The sequence below is a fragment of the Leuresthes tenuis genome, unplaced genomic scaffold (assembly GCF_036924035.1).
Source record: "Leuresthes tenuis unplaced genomic scaffold, fLeuTen1.0.hap1 SCAF_14, whole genome shotgun sequence".
NCBI classification, from domain to species: domain Eukaryota; kingdom Metazoa; phylum Chordata; class Actinopteri; order Atheriniformes; family Atherinopsidae; genus Leuresthes; species Leuresthes tenuis.
The window spans coordinates 15597330-15610919 of NW_027325368.1; the positions used below are offsets into that span (position 1 = coordinate 15597330).

General features: G+C 39.5%; 1 protein-coding gene across 4 annotated transcripts in view; it reads left to right on the plus strand.

Moving 5' to 3' along the window:
* The window catches only part of fgf12a (fibroblast growth factor 12a), a 28646-nt gene extending 22946 nt beyond the window's left edge, over positions 1–5700 (plus strand). For all 4 annotated transcript variants that reach the window (XM_072364600.1, XM_072364601.1, XM_072364598.1 and 1 more), the window contains 2 exons: positions 2459–2657; positions 4387–5700. In XM_072364600.1, coding sequence (XP_072220701.1) covers positions 2459–2657; positions 4387–4502 — 315 coding nt within the window. In that variant the 3' untranslated portion in view covers positions 4503–5700. The remainder of the gene's footprint in view (positions 1–2458; positions 2658–4386) is intronic.
* Positions 5701–13590: the final 7890 nt, after the last annotated feature.

Genomic DNA, 13590 nt, shown 5'->3' on the forward strand with positions numbered 1-13590 from the left:
GCCTTTTTATAAGCACTCGCAATCTTTGTCCTTGTGGAGAAATTTGGAGCGAGTCAGCAGAGCCAAATGGCTGATTGTGAAGGATACAATGGTATTAATGAGTGTGCATGTGTCTGTGCTCAGCCTGATTTGAGCTCCAAAAGGATGATAAATAAGGGGCAAAGACTACTGGTGTGTAATGTATCACTGTGCGACCCCTAACCACGCTAACACATATGTTCACACACCAACATGCACACACACCCAGACAGGCACAACGTGACCCCTTATGCTCCAACGGCGAGCGAGATATCTGCTATTTGACAGTGTGTCAGCAGGCCCAGATAAACATAGCCACCAGCTCTCCACAGAGCTCATCTTCCCTCCTGCTGACCAGTGAGACGTTTCCACACCTCTGACCATGTGACCTCACCTTCCCCAAGTCCTTTACCCAGCCTGCGAAGCACTGCTGTGTCTTGTAAATGACCTGACATACAAGCTGTGACTCATTTAGCTGGACTCAGGCATGCAGTGAAAGTAAATACTATGTTTTAGTTATTTATGTTTTATTTTCTGTTAAGTGTCCCACAGCAAACAGTTGACATAAATGCTATGGTTGTACAGTCTATTCAATTGTTTTACAACTTTTTTTGTTCATTGCCTAAAAAAAGAATTAGCACTGTCTGTTTTTTAAGAGTTGCTTTTGCATAATGTAGGTCATTTCGCCTGTGTTATAAAGGTTCATATCTACTCATATGTTTGCTACTCCTACATCAAGTCCTCGCACTGCCTTTGCATTTTAAAAGCCCTGTAGTTTTGGAAATCCTGCTGGACACGATAACCCAGGCACCCTCCATTGTTTTCTAATTAGGTTTTATGAATCAGCAGGTGTCTGTAACAGTCTATGTTTTCCACTGCCATGACCTTCAAACACTCATGTGCCGCTGTCTTCAAATACATGTCATCACTGGTCCAAGCACGCAAATCTCTGGTCTTGCTTTTTTGCCATTACATCTCTTCCTGCAACTAAGCAACCATGTGTCTGCTTCCTGTTCACACTGACACAAGCTCACGATGTGTGCATGAATGGAAAGTATAATGTTTGAGTCATAAAAGATCATTTTGAAGTGGCATTATTGCTCCTGCCAGAACAGAGATTTTTGTCTTACCATCAAAATGTTAGTCTAAATGAAACCTTTAATCCAAAGATCTCCATTTAACTCAGAGCTGATTAACGATATTCCGTTAATATATTTAATCAGATTACATATTGCATTGATTTATATTAAAACGAGAGACAGTCTGGTCATAAATGTAAGCATCCTATTAATTTGTAGACATACCAACATGTTTTGGTGTGTGTCTTTATCAGGGTAACCTGAAGTAAGTTCAGTGATTTATTATAGGAACATATATGGAGGCCTATTAATGTAACTGGGTAAACAGATTTTGGCCCCCGCAACGAGTATCTCCTGGATCACACCTACACATTCACACACGTTCGCAGACAGTCACCTCCAGCAGGAAGCTGAATTGGGCTGTCAGTCAAACAGACAACCTTAAAAGGGCACAGAGCCCTGGAGGAGATATTAATGAATGAAATACTGCACAAACACACACACACACACACACTTAGTACAAGTCTGCCAAAACTGAGACGGTCCAACATCTTCTAAAGCAGCTGTTGTGGATCACTGCATTTATTATGGGTATGCACTACTTACCCTCCCTTAAACTGAACCTTGTTTGCATAGAGGAAGCATTGGAAGAATGAGGCAAGCAGGGACAAGAAGTAAAGGTGATGACTGTGGCATCCATCTTGTCAGCATATGTTAGTCAGCACACTTGGCTCAGTAGATAAAGGTTTGGTTTGGCGAAGTAAAGGAATACATTTTGCAACCTATTTTAAACACAGTGCCACCATTATACTAATCAAAGTTTTATAAATTACACAAATTACTGGTGCTCAGATCTGGGATGCATTAGGTTCCTCACTCGATGCCCATGGCCATGATCTGGCACCACATTCAGTCCCGACTGTCTGTCCAACACTAAGTTCTTTCCATTTCCCTGTCATTTCTCTCCACTTTTCTGTTCTCTCGACTTTCTCCTTGACTTACTGATTTGATATTGCAGCTTAAAGCTAAATATTCCACCATTCACTACTATTCTAATAACACTATCATTCTTATTACCTCGATTTTGTGTTAATACGTGTGTGTGTGTGTGTGTGTTTGTGCACACATAAATGCAATATGTCAACTGACCTTGGCAATGTTCACATGCTGGTTTTGAATGGCGATTTTGGCAGTGAAACAGACCATTTTTCTTAATAAGAGTCTCCTGTCTCTTGTGTTACTATTTATCTTTGCTTGTGGCTTTGGTATTGAGTTTGAGGTTGTTGTCAGTATAAGAAGAATTTCTTCTGTGTGCGTTCCCTAATTTTTGCATCTTTGTCCTTCACTCAATCTTTTTGCAGGAGATGTTCACGCCAGAATGTAAATTCAAGGAGTCAGTATTTGAAAACTACTATGTGATCTACTCGTCCACTGTGTACCGGCAGCAAGAGTCAGGCCGAGCCTGGTTCCTTGGCCTCACCAAGGAGGGACAAGTCATGAAGGGCAATCGAGTCAAGAAGACGAAACCCTCATCACACTTTGTGCCCCGGCCCATTGAAGGTATGACAAAGTTTGTAGAAAAATCTTTTGAAGCAGCTTTTAAGTGATTTCCTTTTATTTGGTTACGCATATACTTCATTGTCAATTATACGTCCATTTCATGGTGATATGGTGTATGATATGTAAAATTTACTTGTATAATCGATCACAAAGAGCATGATGTAGCTATGAATATCTAGTATGACAAACAAAACGGATTTCTGCGGACCTCAAAAATTTAACAAAGGGATTTATTTAGATGGAATACTTAAACACTTTTGCACTCCAATAAGCCACAGTTAGGCAGGTTTTGTGCAAACTAATGAAGTTCAGGAAAATATTTACCCTCCCCAAAAGGAAAGGAATTAATGAATTATGAATTAACTATAGAACGCACTACACGAACATTACTGCTGGCCTGCAGTTTGCTAATGATTGAGTGGACAAGCCGAGATGGCTCTTGGAAAAATGTTCTGTGGACTGATGAGATCAAAATTTACATTCTCGGTTTCAATGAGAAGCTTTATATTTGGAGAAAGAACTCTTGGCACTGTCTTATAGGTTTCATTGTAGTAAACGTTATATATACCCATGTCTTTATAACTATCATTCCTTATCTATACCATTACCATTCCAGTTCCTTTTATGGAAAGTCTATCTTAATTTTGTTTCTGAGAATGAAGTTCTGTTTAGTTTCTTATGCACCCATCTATGAAATATAGTGGTGATGCTTTAGAATCCCGATTAGGACTTGTTTTGCTGTATCTGGGATCTAGATAGCTTGCCAAAGTTGCTGGGACAATAAATCTTAAACAATACCAACAAAGTCCATTGTAAAATGTGTCTGTGAACTGACTCCCATGAGAAATTGAATCAATGCATTAAACATGACCTTAAACATGCAGATTGTGGTGCCAAATAATGGTAAAAGAAGGATGAATTTAACATTTTGGAATGGCCAAGTCAAAGTTGTGGCCTTAATTGATTAGAATTATATTGTAAGAACCAGAAAGGAATAATTCATGTGAGGAAAACTGCTAACATTGCAGAGTTAAAGCTGTTCTGTACAGAGTAATGGGCTACAATTCTTTCAGCCTCAAATACTGCAAGCAATTCTTCACATACATGCCACCAACATTCATATGCGCCAGTGCATAATTCTGCTCGGTAAATTAATTACCAAGTATAATATTTTGATAGGGTTCTCTTTAACTACTTTTAGGACTGGGAGGTAGGGGAGTCTGGTCAAACTTTTCTTATTTTTGAAGAAATACAGGAAATTATAGAACTTTCAAGCACCGCTGTAAATGTCTGGAGTGCTTCTTTGAAACTCATGTGTTACAGCATTAGAGTGAGGTCAGAATTTACTCTGTTTGTCAAAGCCGTCCAGTTTAAATATCAAAGGGAAGTTCATGGCAGTCATTTTGTGCATCCATCTAGCTGTTTTGAATACAGTTTTTTATTTTTTTTTTATTGAATGTCACCTGTTCATGTTTATGGTGAGATTAGTTTTATGAAAAGCATGACAAGCAGTGTGATGGGGGAAAAAAATGCTGATGTAGCCCTCATTCCCTTGTCTTATACCTCTCAGCCTGGTATAATTGTCCCAGCCTCACATCTGACCTTGTCTGTCTGCACACCCATCTCTTCAATCTACTCTCCATTGTCCCTCTTTCTGGGCACCTCCTATCTTTGTCCTTCCCTCTTCTTTCCTTCCTTCTCTTTGCCTCTCTTTACATCTCTGCCACAGTTTGTATGTACAGGGAGCCATCACTGCATGAGATAGAGGACAAGCACCGCTCCAGGAAGAGCTCAGGGACCCCCACCATGAATGGAGGAAAAGCTGTCAATCAGGACTCCACATAGCACCAGGGAGAGGGTCTTCCAGCAGGGGGGGGACGGGCCTCATCCTGACTCAGGGGAAGGGGCCAGAGGAAAACTTCACCCCACCCCCACCTCTCAAAAATACGCACCCCCGTACCCTCTTAATAAAAGAAGGGTGTTGCGACAATGACGAGGAGCTACTACTGTACAACTGAGACAACAAAACAAAAACTGAACTCTTGCCTGTGAAAATCTTTTAGACGAATTACTATGAAACCAGAGAGGTATATATATCTATATATAGATATATCTATCTATCTATCTGTCTATAAGTAGATAGATGGATGTATATGTATATCAAAAGAATATAATTTTCAATCAGGACTCGACCAACATTTTATGCAAAAAAAAAAAAAAGAGAAAAAGCTGTGATAAACAAACAAAGAAATGGTTGTGTCCCCTCAAACAAATAGAAATATGTCATTTCCAATTTATGCTGTGAAAAACAAGCTTTAATACATGTTCGAGTTTCATACAATTATTTTTCCTAAATGCTATTGCACTCTCAGATGCTTTATGGTTTTATTGTTGTCAGTAATAACTATACCACTGTCATTACAGCCACTGTTACTAATCTGCTGAGCATATTATCACAGGTACTGTTATAGTAATTCTGGCTCAGTTTTGTTTTCGACACAGAGTCTCTCTTTAGTTACTCCCGATTTTTATTTTTTTGTTCTTTCACCGTTTTATCTTGAATGCACTATCACACTCTAGTGTGAGGGTAAGACTGAAAGTATTGATAGTTCTCTGTGTTGGACTCCAGAATGCTTTAGGGGAGATGTAGTTTACTCAGGTGTGTACTGTAAGTCAGAACAACACTGATACAAGCAATATAATCGAGGGTGACCTTGTTTGTCTCTGAATAATACTAATAGTAAGCTGACAACACATCACTGTAATTGTTGTTTTTAGAAAAGACTGACTAAGAAAGTTGTATAAGTAAGTAAATGTCAGAATAAAAGGAAATGTGTTTTGATATAGTTTCAATGAATGAATTTAACAAAGATTATTAGATTATAAGCAAAAGTGATGTCAAAATGGCAAAGAATAGGATTCTCTCCTAAAGCTGAGAGGAGTTTAATGACCAGCATCAGCACTATGAGCTACAGCTAAAATGTTGACATTGCATTTGCACCTCAAGAAACACAGATCCTGTTTCTCTGCTGTTAGCTGTAACGACAAACCTCAAATTATAAACCTATAACAGTTTTCCTGCTCATGAACCGTATGGACAAATCGGGAAATGATTCATGACTTGTACTGTTTTACCTAAAGACAAGCGTGAGATGGAAAATGCTTTGGCAGGCTTGGCAGAGAAGAGTTGCGTTGAGTTCTTCCATTTGTGTTACTTTTTTACTGTGAAATCATTCAAGAATTTTCAACATTGGTGGACAGGGTGTCTGACTGTTTAACAAATTGTTGACCTGACATATTGATGTTTTCAACACGAGGTTCAATCATTACGACTTTGCTATCATCACGTAAGAAGAGGGTGTCATTGAGGAGCCAGTTCATCCAGATTTAGTCAGGTTCGAGGAGGGTTTGAGGTCTGGTTTTCTGACATGGCATACAGTTTCCACCCCACCCCACTGTTTTTTTGTGACCCATGAAATGAGCCATTTGCTGCATTGTGGGGGAGAGCTTTCATAAATCAACACACTGACAGGGCTGTTTAAACAAGTGAATTGAGTGGTACTCCTCATACGCTGTGTACGCTGCCGTGCTCATTCCTAATCCCCTATTAGTTTGTCTAACTCAGGAAGTTCCATACTTGTTCTGTGAATGGGGCCGGGCTTAAAGGATAGCCGCCCATCGTCCAGCGCTTGTTGCACAAAGGCTAATGCTTGAGGACTGGTCTGATGACACACAGCTAACTCTAGCCAGGTTAGGAAAGCTGGAAACGGATGAAGGCGTGATGAAGCATGACCATCGCATGACTGTAAAAGTTGATGTGAGTTTGGTTTAAGGTGAGCTCTAATTTAAAGAAAATCTTTTGAATTTGCGGAGAGTAGGTCCAAAACTTTTATATGCAATATTTTGATGAGTATTTTAGTGATTAGTCTGAATACATCTCTCCTACTGTTTATGTGGTTGAAAACATTTGCTATGTTGATGGTATATACAGTTAATAGCACACATTCAGTTGCACAGAGCAAACAGCAGTGATATATCACCATGGATCTGGGAGGGTCTTTCACCTGGAATCCAGGTCCACAGCTGATGCAAGTTACCTGCAAAGAGGCAGTGGTAGAATAGTTTAACTTCCACATCACCGTCTGCATTACAGTGATACATACATTATATTAGATGTGACACTGAAAGTCAACAGGCAAGACCAGCATATAAGTATCTTTTTACAGAGGTGTAAAGTGGGGGAAATGAGATTCATGTGGACATAAAGAAATGCATGAAATTGAATGTGTACATTGTTAACTGACAGCAGAATGAAAATATTTCAGAAATGAATGAAGGAAGAAGAAAACTGAAAAGTAAAGCACTTTTTCATGGGTTTGTTGATGTATGATAGGGTGATTTGATGGCCTTGGTTGTATGAGATACTGAATATAATTTGATATTTTTTTATGTTTGCAGATGATTTCACTGCATCGGAACACACTCATATATGCATTATGAATTGTGAGATGACAAAAATATGCATTGATAATAAAATTCAGAATGAAGTTAGTGATTGTTTAAGAATAAAGACTTATGTTATCAAAAATGTTCCCCTTCGCAGTGATTGATTCGGTGTGTTATTGATCATGCCCCTCTTTGCAACAGTAAGTAAACAACGAGCTGACAAAGATAATCTGTCACTGTGGCGATTTTATGTGGTTTTCAAATCAAGAAAATCCAATCCCTTCTCTCTATCATTCACCAGCAATGATTTATCCTCACACTAGCCCCTAAATCCTATGTGTCGTTTTGGGATGGTGCTCCTTCGCCCTTAATTCTCTTGTTGTCATGGAAACAGACCTTCCGTGCTGTCTGCAAGGAGAATGAGGAGGAGGAAGATGAGGAGGATGAAGGCTCCCCTGACTTTTAGGATGCGGCGTGTATTCTCTCCTGCTCAGTGGCTGCACCGCTGAACAGCAGGGTGTTGGGGAAATGGTACTCTTTTCTATTTTCATGTTTTCCTCACTCAATGTAAATAGCAGAGGAGACTACAGGGCTGGTACTGGATTCAGACCAAGCAAACACGAAGACGAAGAAGTTCAAGTAAAGTAGAATCTTCCATTCAATAGACTGTTTTTCTTCTATGAAAAACAATAATTGTCACACAGTCACATGCACCAAGTGCTTAATGTCACTCCAACCCAGACTGTAATGACTGGACAACCCCAGTTTATAGCAAAGAAATGAGAATATATTTAGCAAGAGGACAGGGTGATCTGGCCCCTAGAGGTTCAAGGACAGTGTGGCTAATGGGTTTAGACTCAATATTTTGCCCAAGATAGTAAATTAATTCTCTAGTTTTTCCATTTTTTTCCCCCCATAATTAACAAGTAAATTGTTCTGATAGTTCATTCCATCTAATCTGTCTATGCAATGCAAGACACCAACTACAATAATAAAAACCAGAGTGTCATGATGTCCTACTTTGACCATGTTGCGTCTGTATCCCGGCTGCGTAGCATTGCACTTTGCAACATAAAAAAGATCTGACTGTGTCTGATCCAGTATGGCACCCAGCTCCTGGGAAAAGGCCATTATCTCTTGCATTAACGACTGTAACACACTGAAAGGTTTGCTGATGGTCCAGAAAATGGAAGCGGGTCTGGTGTGTGATCAGCAAAAAGGGTGCAAGCCACTCCACTACTCATGATACTCCTCTGGCAACCCATGACTGACCAAATTGAAATACAAACCCTATTGCCTGCTAGCACAGTGACTTCAAGGCTTGCACCCAACTATCTGAACTCATTCAGGCTTTTGCTTCTTATCAACCACTGCATTCCTCTCAGGAACGTCTAGCGCTGCCATCCCTGTGCGCAAGACAGTCTCAATCGAGACTCCATCTGTGGTTTCCTGATTGTGGAACGAACTACGAATTGCTTTCAGAGCAGAATGTCTTGAAGACTCACCTCTTCCCAGATTACTTTCTCTCTTATCACATCAAACACCCCAACATGTAATAACTTTGCTCTTCTCTTCTACTTTTATTCTGGCATTTAAATAGATTTAATCTATTTTAGGGCTTCTTACTGTACCGAAACTTGAATGTTTTTCCTAATTTATTTATTAATTTTTGAGGGTGTTTGTAAAGAATTTTGGGATGTTACAAAACACATCACCGTTTTGATGGCTGAGAGGGAGAAACTCATGTGCAGTCCATCATCGGCAGGATTTATCCTCTGTTTTTGACAGATTTCATGACAGTCCATTGAGCTTCTGCAATATTTCCATCGGGATCAAAGCGTCAATTACTTGTGTCAGTTTCGACATTTCACAAGCTTCCTTCACTGCAAACCTCAGGAATTCTTGTTAGTTTGGTTCAAGATGTCATCTGGCAGGCATGATCTAAGAAATTTGTCTGGCTGCCTGTAAACCCCACCATGTATCTGATGTGCAATTTGATACTTTCATCTTCTGTCTTCTGTCTGTCTTCTATCATTTAAGACACAAAAACATTTGGAAGAAGTAATGATTAACAGTTAGTTAGAACATCAATTTGTAAAGTAGAAACTGTGTCTATTAAAAAAAAAATTTCCCAACTAGTGACTCAACAGAATTCCACTCCCTCCTTGTTACTCTCAAACCATCTGTGCTACCATATGGCAGATTTGTGGTAAAAGTGTTATTGCATTTTAAGGGTCACAGCTGGCACCTTTTACAACTTCTCTGTGAGGGCACAATCCCATCACCGGGATATTGTCAAATCAAATTGTTTCAGAATTTACACTTCGTGTGGAAGCAGTATCTGAAGTCGAATTAGCCTGGAGCTATTCAATTGGAACTACCATCTTGAGAATCTGGCTACAGAAATCAATTAGTTTTTGCATTGATCTAGATTAATACCATGGACATAATTCTTCATTTGTTGTTTATACAGGCTTGCACATGAGATTGTCTTTTACAGGCACATGCGTGTGCAGAAAAACAGTCTTCTTCTATGTCTGTCTTCTTCTTTTTGTCTTGTTTTTTGTATATGAGCTTGTTCCTCTGGGACTCAACTCATCTCTTCCCTTTCATCCTCGGATGTGAATGAGGGAACTCCTACTAAGAAGTAGGACAATCAGTGCTTCTCATTAAAAATAATTAGCCCGTGTTCAATTAAGACTCAGTGATGGTTCTTTGATGTAGCTGGCTCATATTTTTAATCTGATTGCTTGAGAGTGATAATAGAAGTTTGTGGATGTGATGAGCTCTGACGGTTAAGAAGGCTGAATCCAAACCTTCAGGTCTCTGCTGCTGTACCTTGTCCACGGTGAAATGACACAAACAGACCGTTTAATAGTGCATGCATACAGGATATGCACACCCGCACACATACAAAACCCACTCACCAAGCTGACTGCCCACACATATTTTGAATTTCCTCATGCACTATTAATTTATTGAAGGAGCTCTGCAGCATCTGCATGTTAATGCACTGGCAGTGGTTTTTACAGAGGAAACTGTCCTGTTGAATCTCAGTTGCCTGAGGACAGAAAGGATGCTAAGCCAAGCTTTGACTGCAGTTATGTTCCAACACTGTTACTTTAATAATTCCCTCTCTCATCTCCTGCCTCATCCTCTTCATGCCTCTCATTCCCTCCCTTCTCTGCTTTCCCATTCTCCTAATCTCTATTCCCCGTCCACCTTTCTATCCAATTTGATACGTCTCCTCAATCTAGCTTTGTTTTGCAGCAGCCTGAATCTATTCTATTTCTGTCTACTCTTTCTTTACCTGTTTCTGATTGATAAGTTTATATTCTTCTCTTCAGAGTTGCTTCAGTTTTATATGCATGCCTTCATCAGGCATAGTGAAGATGCACATGTTTTTTAAAGAGGGGTTTATAGGATATTCTACAGGAGCATGAATGTAGTAATGAATTATGATCCGGGTTTTTTTCATGCAGAGAAACATAAAAGACTATCGAGAGAATTCTGGAGCAATATGTGAGCCTCATGTTTAAGCAAATGCATGTACGTATGACAGACATTTGTACATAAGATCTGCTATCTCACGTGTAGGAGTCCCCTGGTAGTTCAAATATGAAGCACACAGGAGACACATCCCATCATGTATCGATGGTATAACAATTCTTGCAACATCAAAGATATACACAATGGTAAAGTTGCTGTTATATTGCTTTGCTGGTCTACCATGAACAGAAAGATCAAGCACACTGCAGACATTCATTTTATATAGGAAATACATGCTCCAGGAATTAAAACAAGGTGTTCATGAACTACTAACAGAAGAATGCTCTGTGGAAATGAATACTGTGATAAATAAGTGGATACAGGTTATCCTGGTTGATTTTCCAGATTCACAATTTAACACAGCACTTACGTCTGCAGGGCAGTGGAGCACAGCTGGCCATCAAAAACTCCTGCTGAGTTTTTCAGCTCTCTGCAGGAGCTCATTTAACAATGTCTTTTTCACATGGAGGACGAACAGGACTTTGTTGCAGCATCTTCAACGTGACTGTTTATTTACTGAGCATTACAAATTCAGTGCCAGGCTGGCTTCTTTAAACATTGCAGGCATACAGAATTAAGGTCAATTATTGGGAAACTAAGTGCAAGAAAGCAAGGTGTCTGCAGGGCTTTTAAACAGATGTGAGTGTTGATACAGTCTTGAATGTTTTTACATCTCAAACTACTTTGGGTCTACTTTTAAGAGTAACATTACTTCCACTGAAGAAGAGACTACAGCCAGAAATCAAACACTGAAGCCACAAGAGACATTTATGACACATGCAAAATCATAATTCATAAATAATAAACAGAAGCAGTGGAGGGGAGTTTAAATATATATTTGTCCATTCCATAATGGCTGAATTGTGCCTGTATAGCTTATGAATTCATCTTACTTTGGGAGAAAAGGGATGTGATTAATTTGGTTTGAAAAGCCATACATCTGTCTCTATCAATAACAGATGTATGGCAGGATGCTACCAACCCAGTCCAGTTCCAGATGTCCTGTTAAAAAGTTTTTTTTTCAGCCTCCCTCAAAAAAAGGTTTTAGAGGCAGGTTATTCTAAAGCTTGGGGACAGTTTTCATAAACATTCACAAATAGTCTGTGATTGTGCTATGCAATATTTTATGATAGACCAATAGTAATACAGACAATAGAGTTATTAGAAGGTTTTCTTCATTAAGGATGTTTTGAGAGCATGGATAATATAAAGTCCAAGTTTTCAACTGGGGTGTTGAAATAGCAACAAATTAAAAATGTTAAGGGCAAAAGTAACACTTGGCTTTGACAGTAACTACATACATTCATTTCATGAGGTCTTGCTCTCCAGTGAGGATAAGGTTAGCAGGTAGCCCAGGATTTCCAGTAGAAAAATCTGCAGGGTTTGGGAGTTGAGACATCACTTCCTAATCCACGTCGATTCTTCTTCTGCTCTTCTGTGTCTTTAGATTCTTGGGGGATAATTCTATTTTCAGATATGGAGAGTGTATAAAGCAGCTCAATAAGATCCTGCCCTTTCGATGATTCCTATGGAAGAAAACATAAAATATTTTCTTTACATTTTCAAGAAAATTGCTATTGCTATTGTACTACCTGGGGAACTGTGAATCAGCTTACAGTCAAGTAATGTAAATGGTCTGTACTAATATGGCACTTTCCTCATCTAGCTAACCACTGAAAGCACTTTAACACAACTCACCACATCCACCCATTCACACACACACACACACACTTATACAGCACGTCTTAGTCTATACAATGTTGGAGGTTGCGCAGTGCCTTTTTTTCTCTATGACACACACTCACACACCGATAGACGCATCACAGGCAACGTGGGGTTCAGTGTCTTGCTTAAGGACATATTGATAAGTTGACTGCTCTTCCTCCTGAGCTACAGCCGCCTCTGGGTTTTCATGTATCCTATGAAGTATTCTATTGGACAGCTCTTTTTTTTTCTCTTCTTTTCTTTTGCATCTGCTGCCCATAAGTACAGGGGATACATGCACAATCTGTAATATACAGTTTAAATGGATGCACATCCTGGACAATTATGAAATGGCAGAAATCAGACTGGTTGAAATTTACATTATGTCCAGATGTTTAGACTGTGATTGGAGCTGGTGGTCAGGATTTGTTTCAGCAGCAGGATGGAGGTCTTGTTTTATGCCAGAGAAAATATCAGGGACTGACATTAGGAAATTACAACAAGGAAATCAAACACCGTACCTGACTGTCTTGTAATTTGTCAGTAGATGACAGGGATTCTCGCTGAAGTTGCAGGTTTCCATACCCATCCTCAAGCTCTGTATTTTCCACAGTACACAATACAAAATACAGAAGTCCAAAAATGCACAAGATACGGACCATCCTTGCAAAGAAAATCGTGCCTGTCTTCTTATTTGTGTAACTATTTTTTTTCCCTGCGGTACACCACAAGACCTACTATTTATGCGTATCACCTGTAAAACACAGGGAGACACCTGTTTTATGAGTAGCACTCAAACCCCAAAAAAGGAGGAGGAGTCTATAGATAATCTGCGTCAAGACTGTCCTCAACATAGTGTTTGTCCCCATCAGTGCACTGAAGCATGTACACTCTAATTTACAGCAGTCAATAAAAGTGAGATAGAAGTTCTAAATAAGAACATTTTCGGTCTTGGTCATCGTCATGACGCACATAAACCCCTGTAACCATGCCATGTAAGTGAATTCCTTCATTGGTCTTCATGTCTCCTTGTTGAAGGCTGTGGGGTTAGGGTTAGGGCCAGATGATGTTATGGCAAATCCCCATAAATCGAGTGCTCTCTCATGTGTACTCCTGTAAAATAAACTTTAATGACACTAACATGAGGGAAACAATGACTTTATTAACCCTGTCGTACCATAAAGCTGAATCATCGACATTCCGGAGACATTTGGACATCCAAAGGCCACAAAGG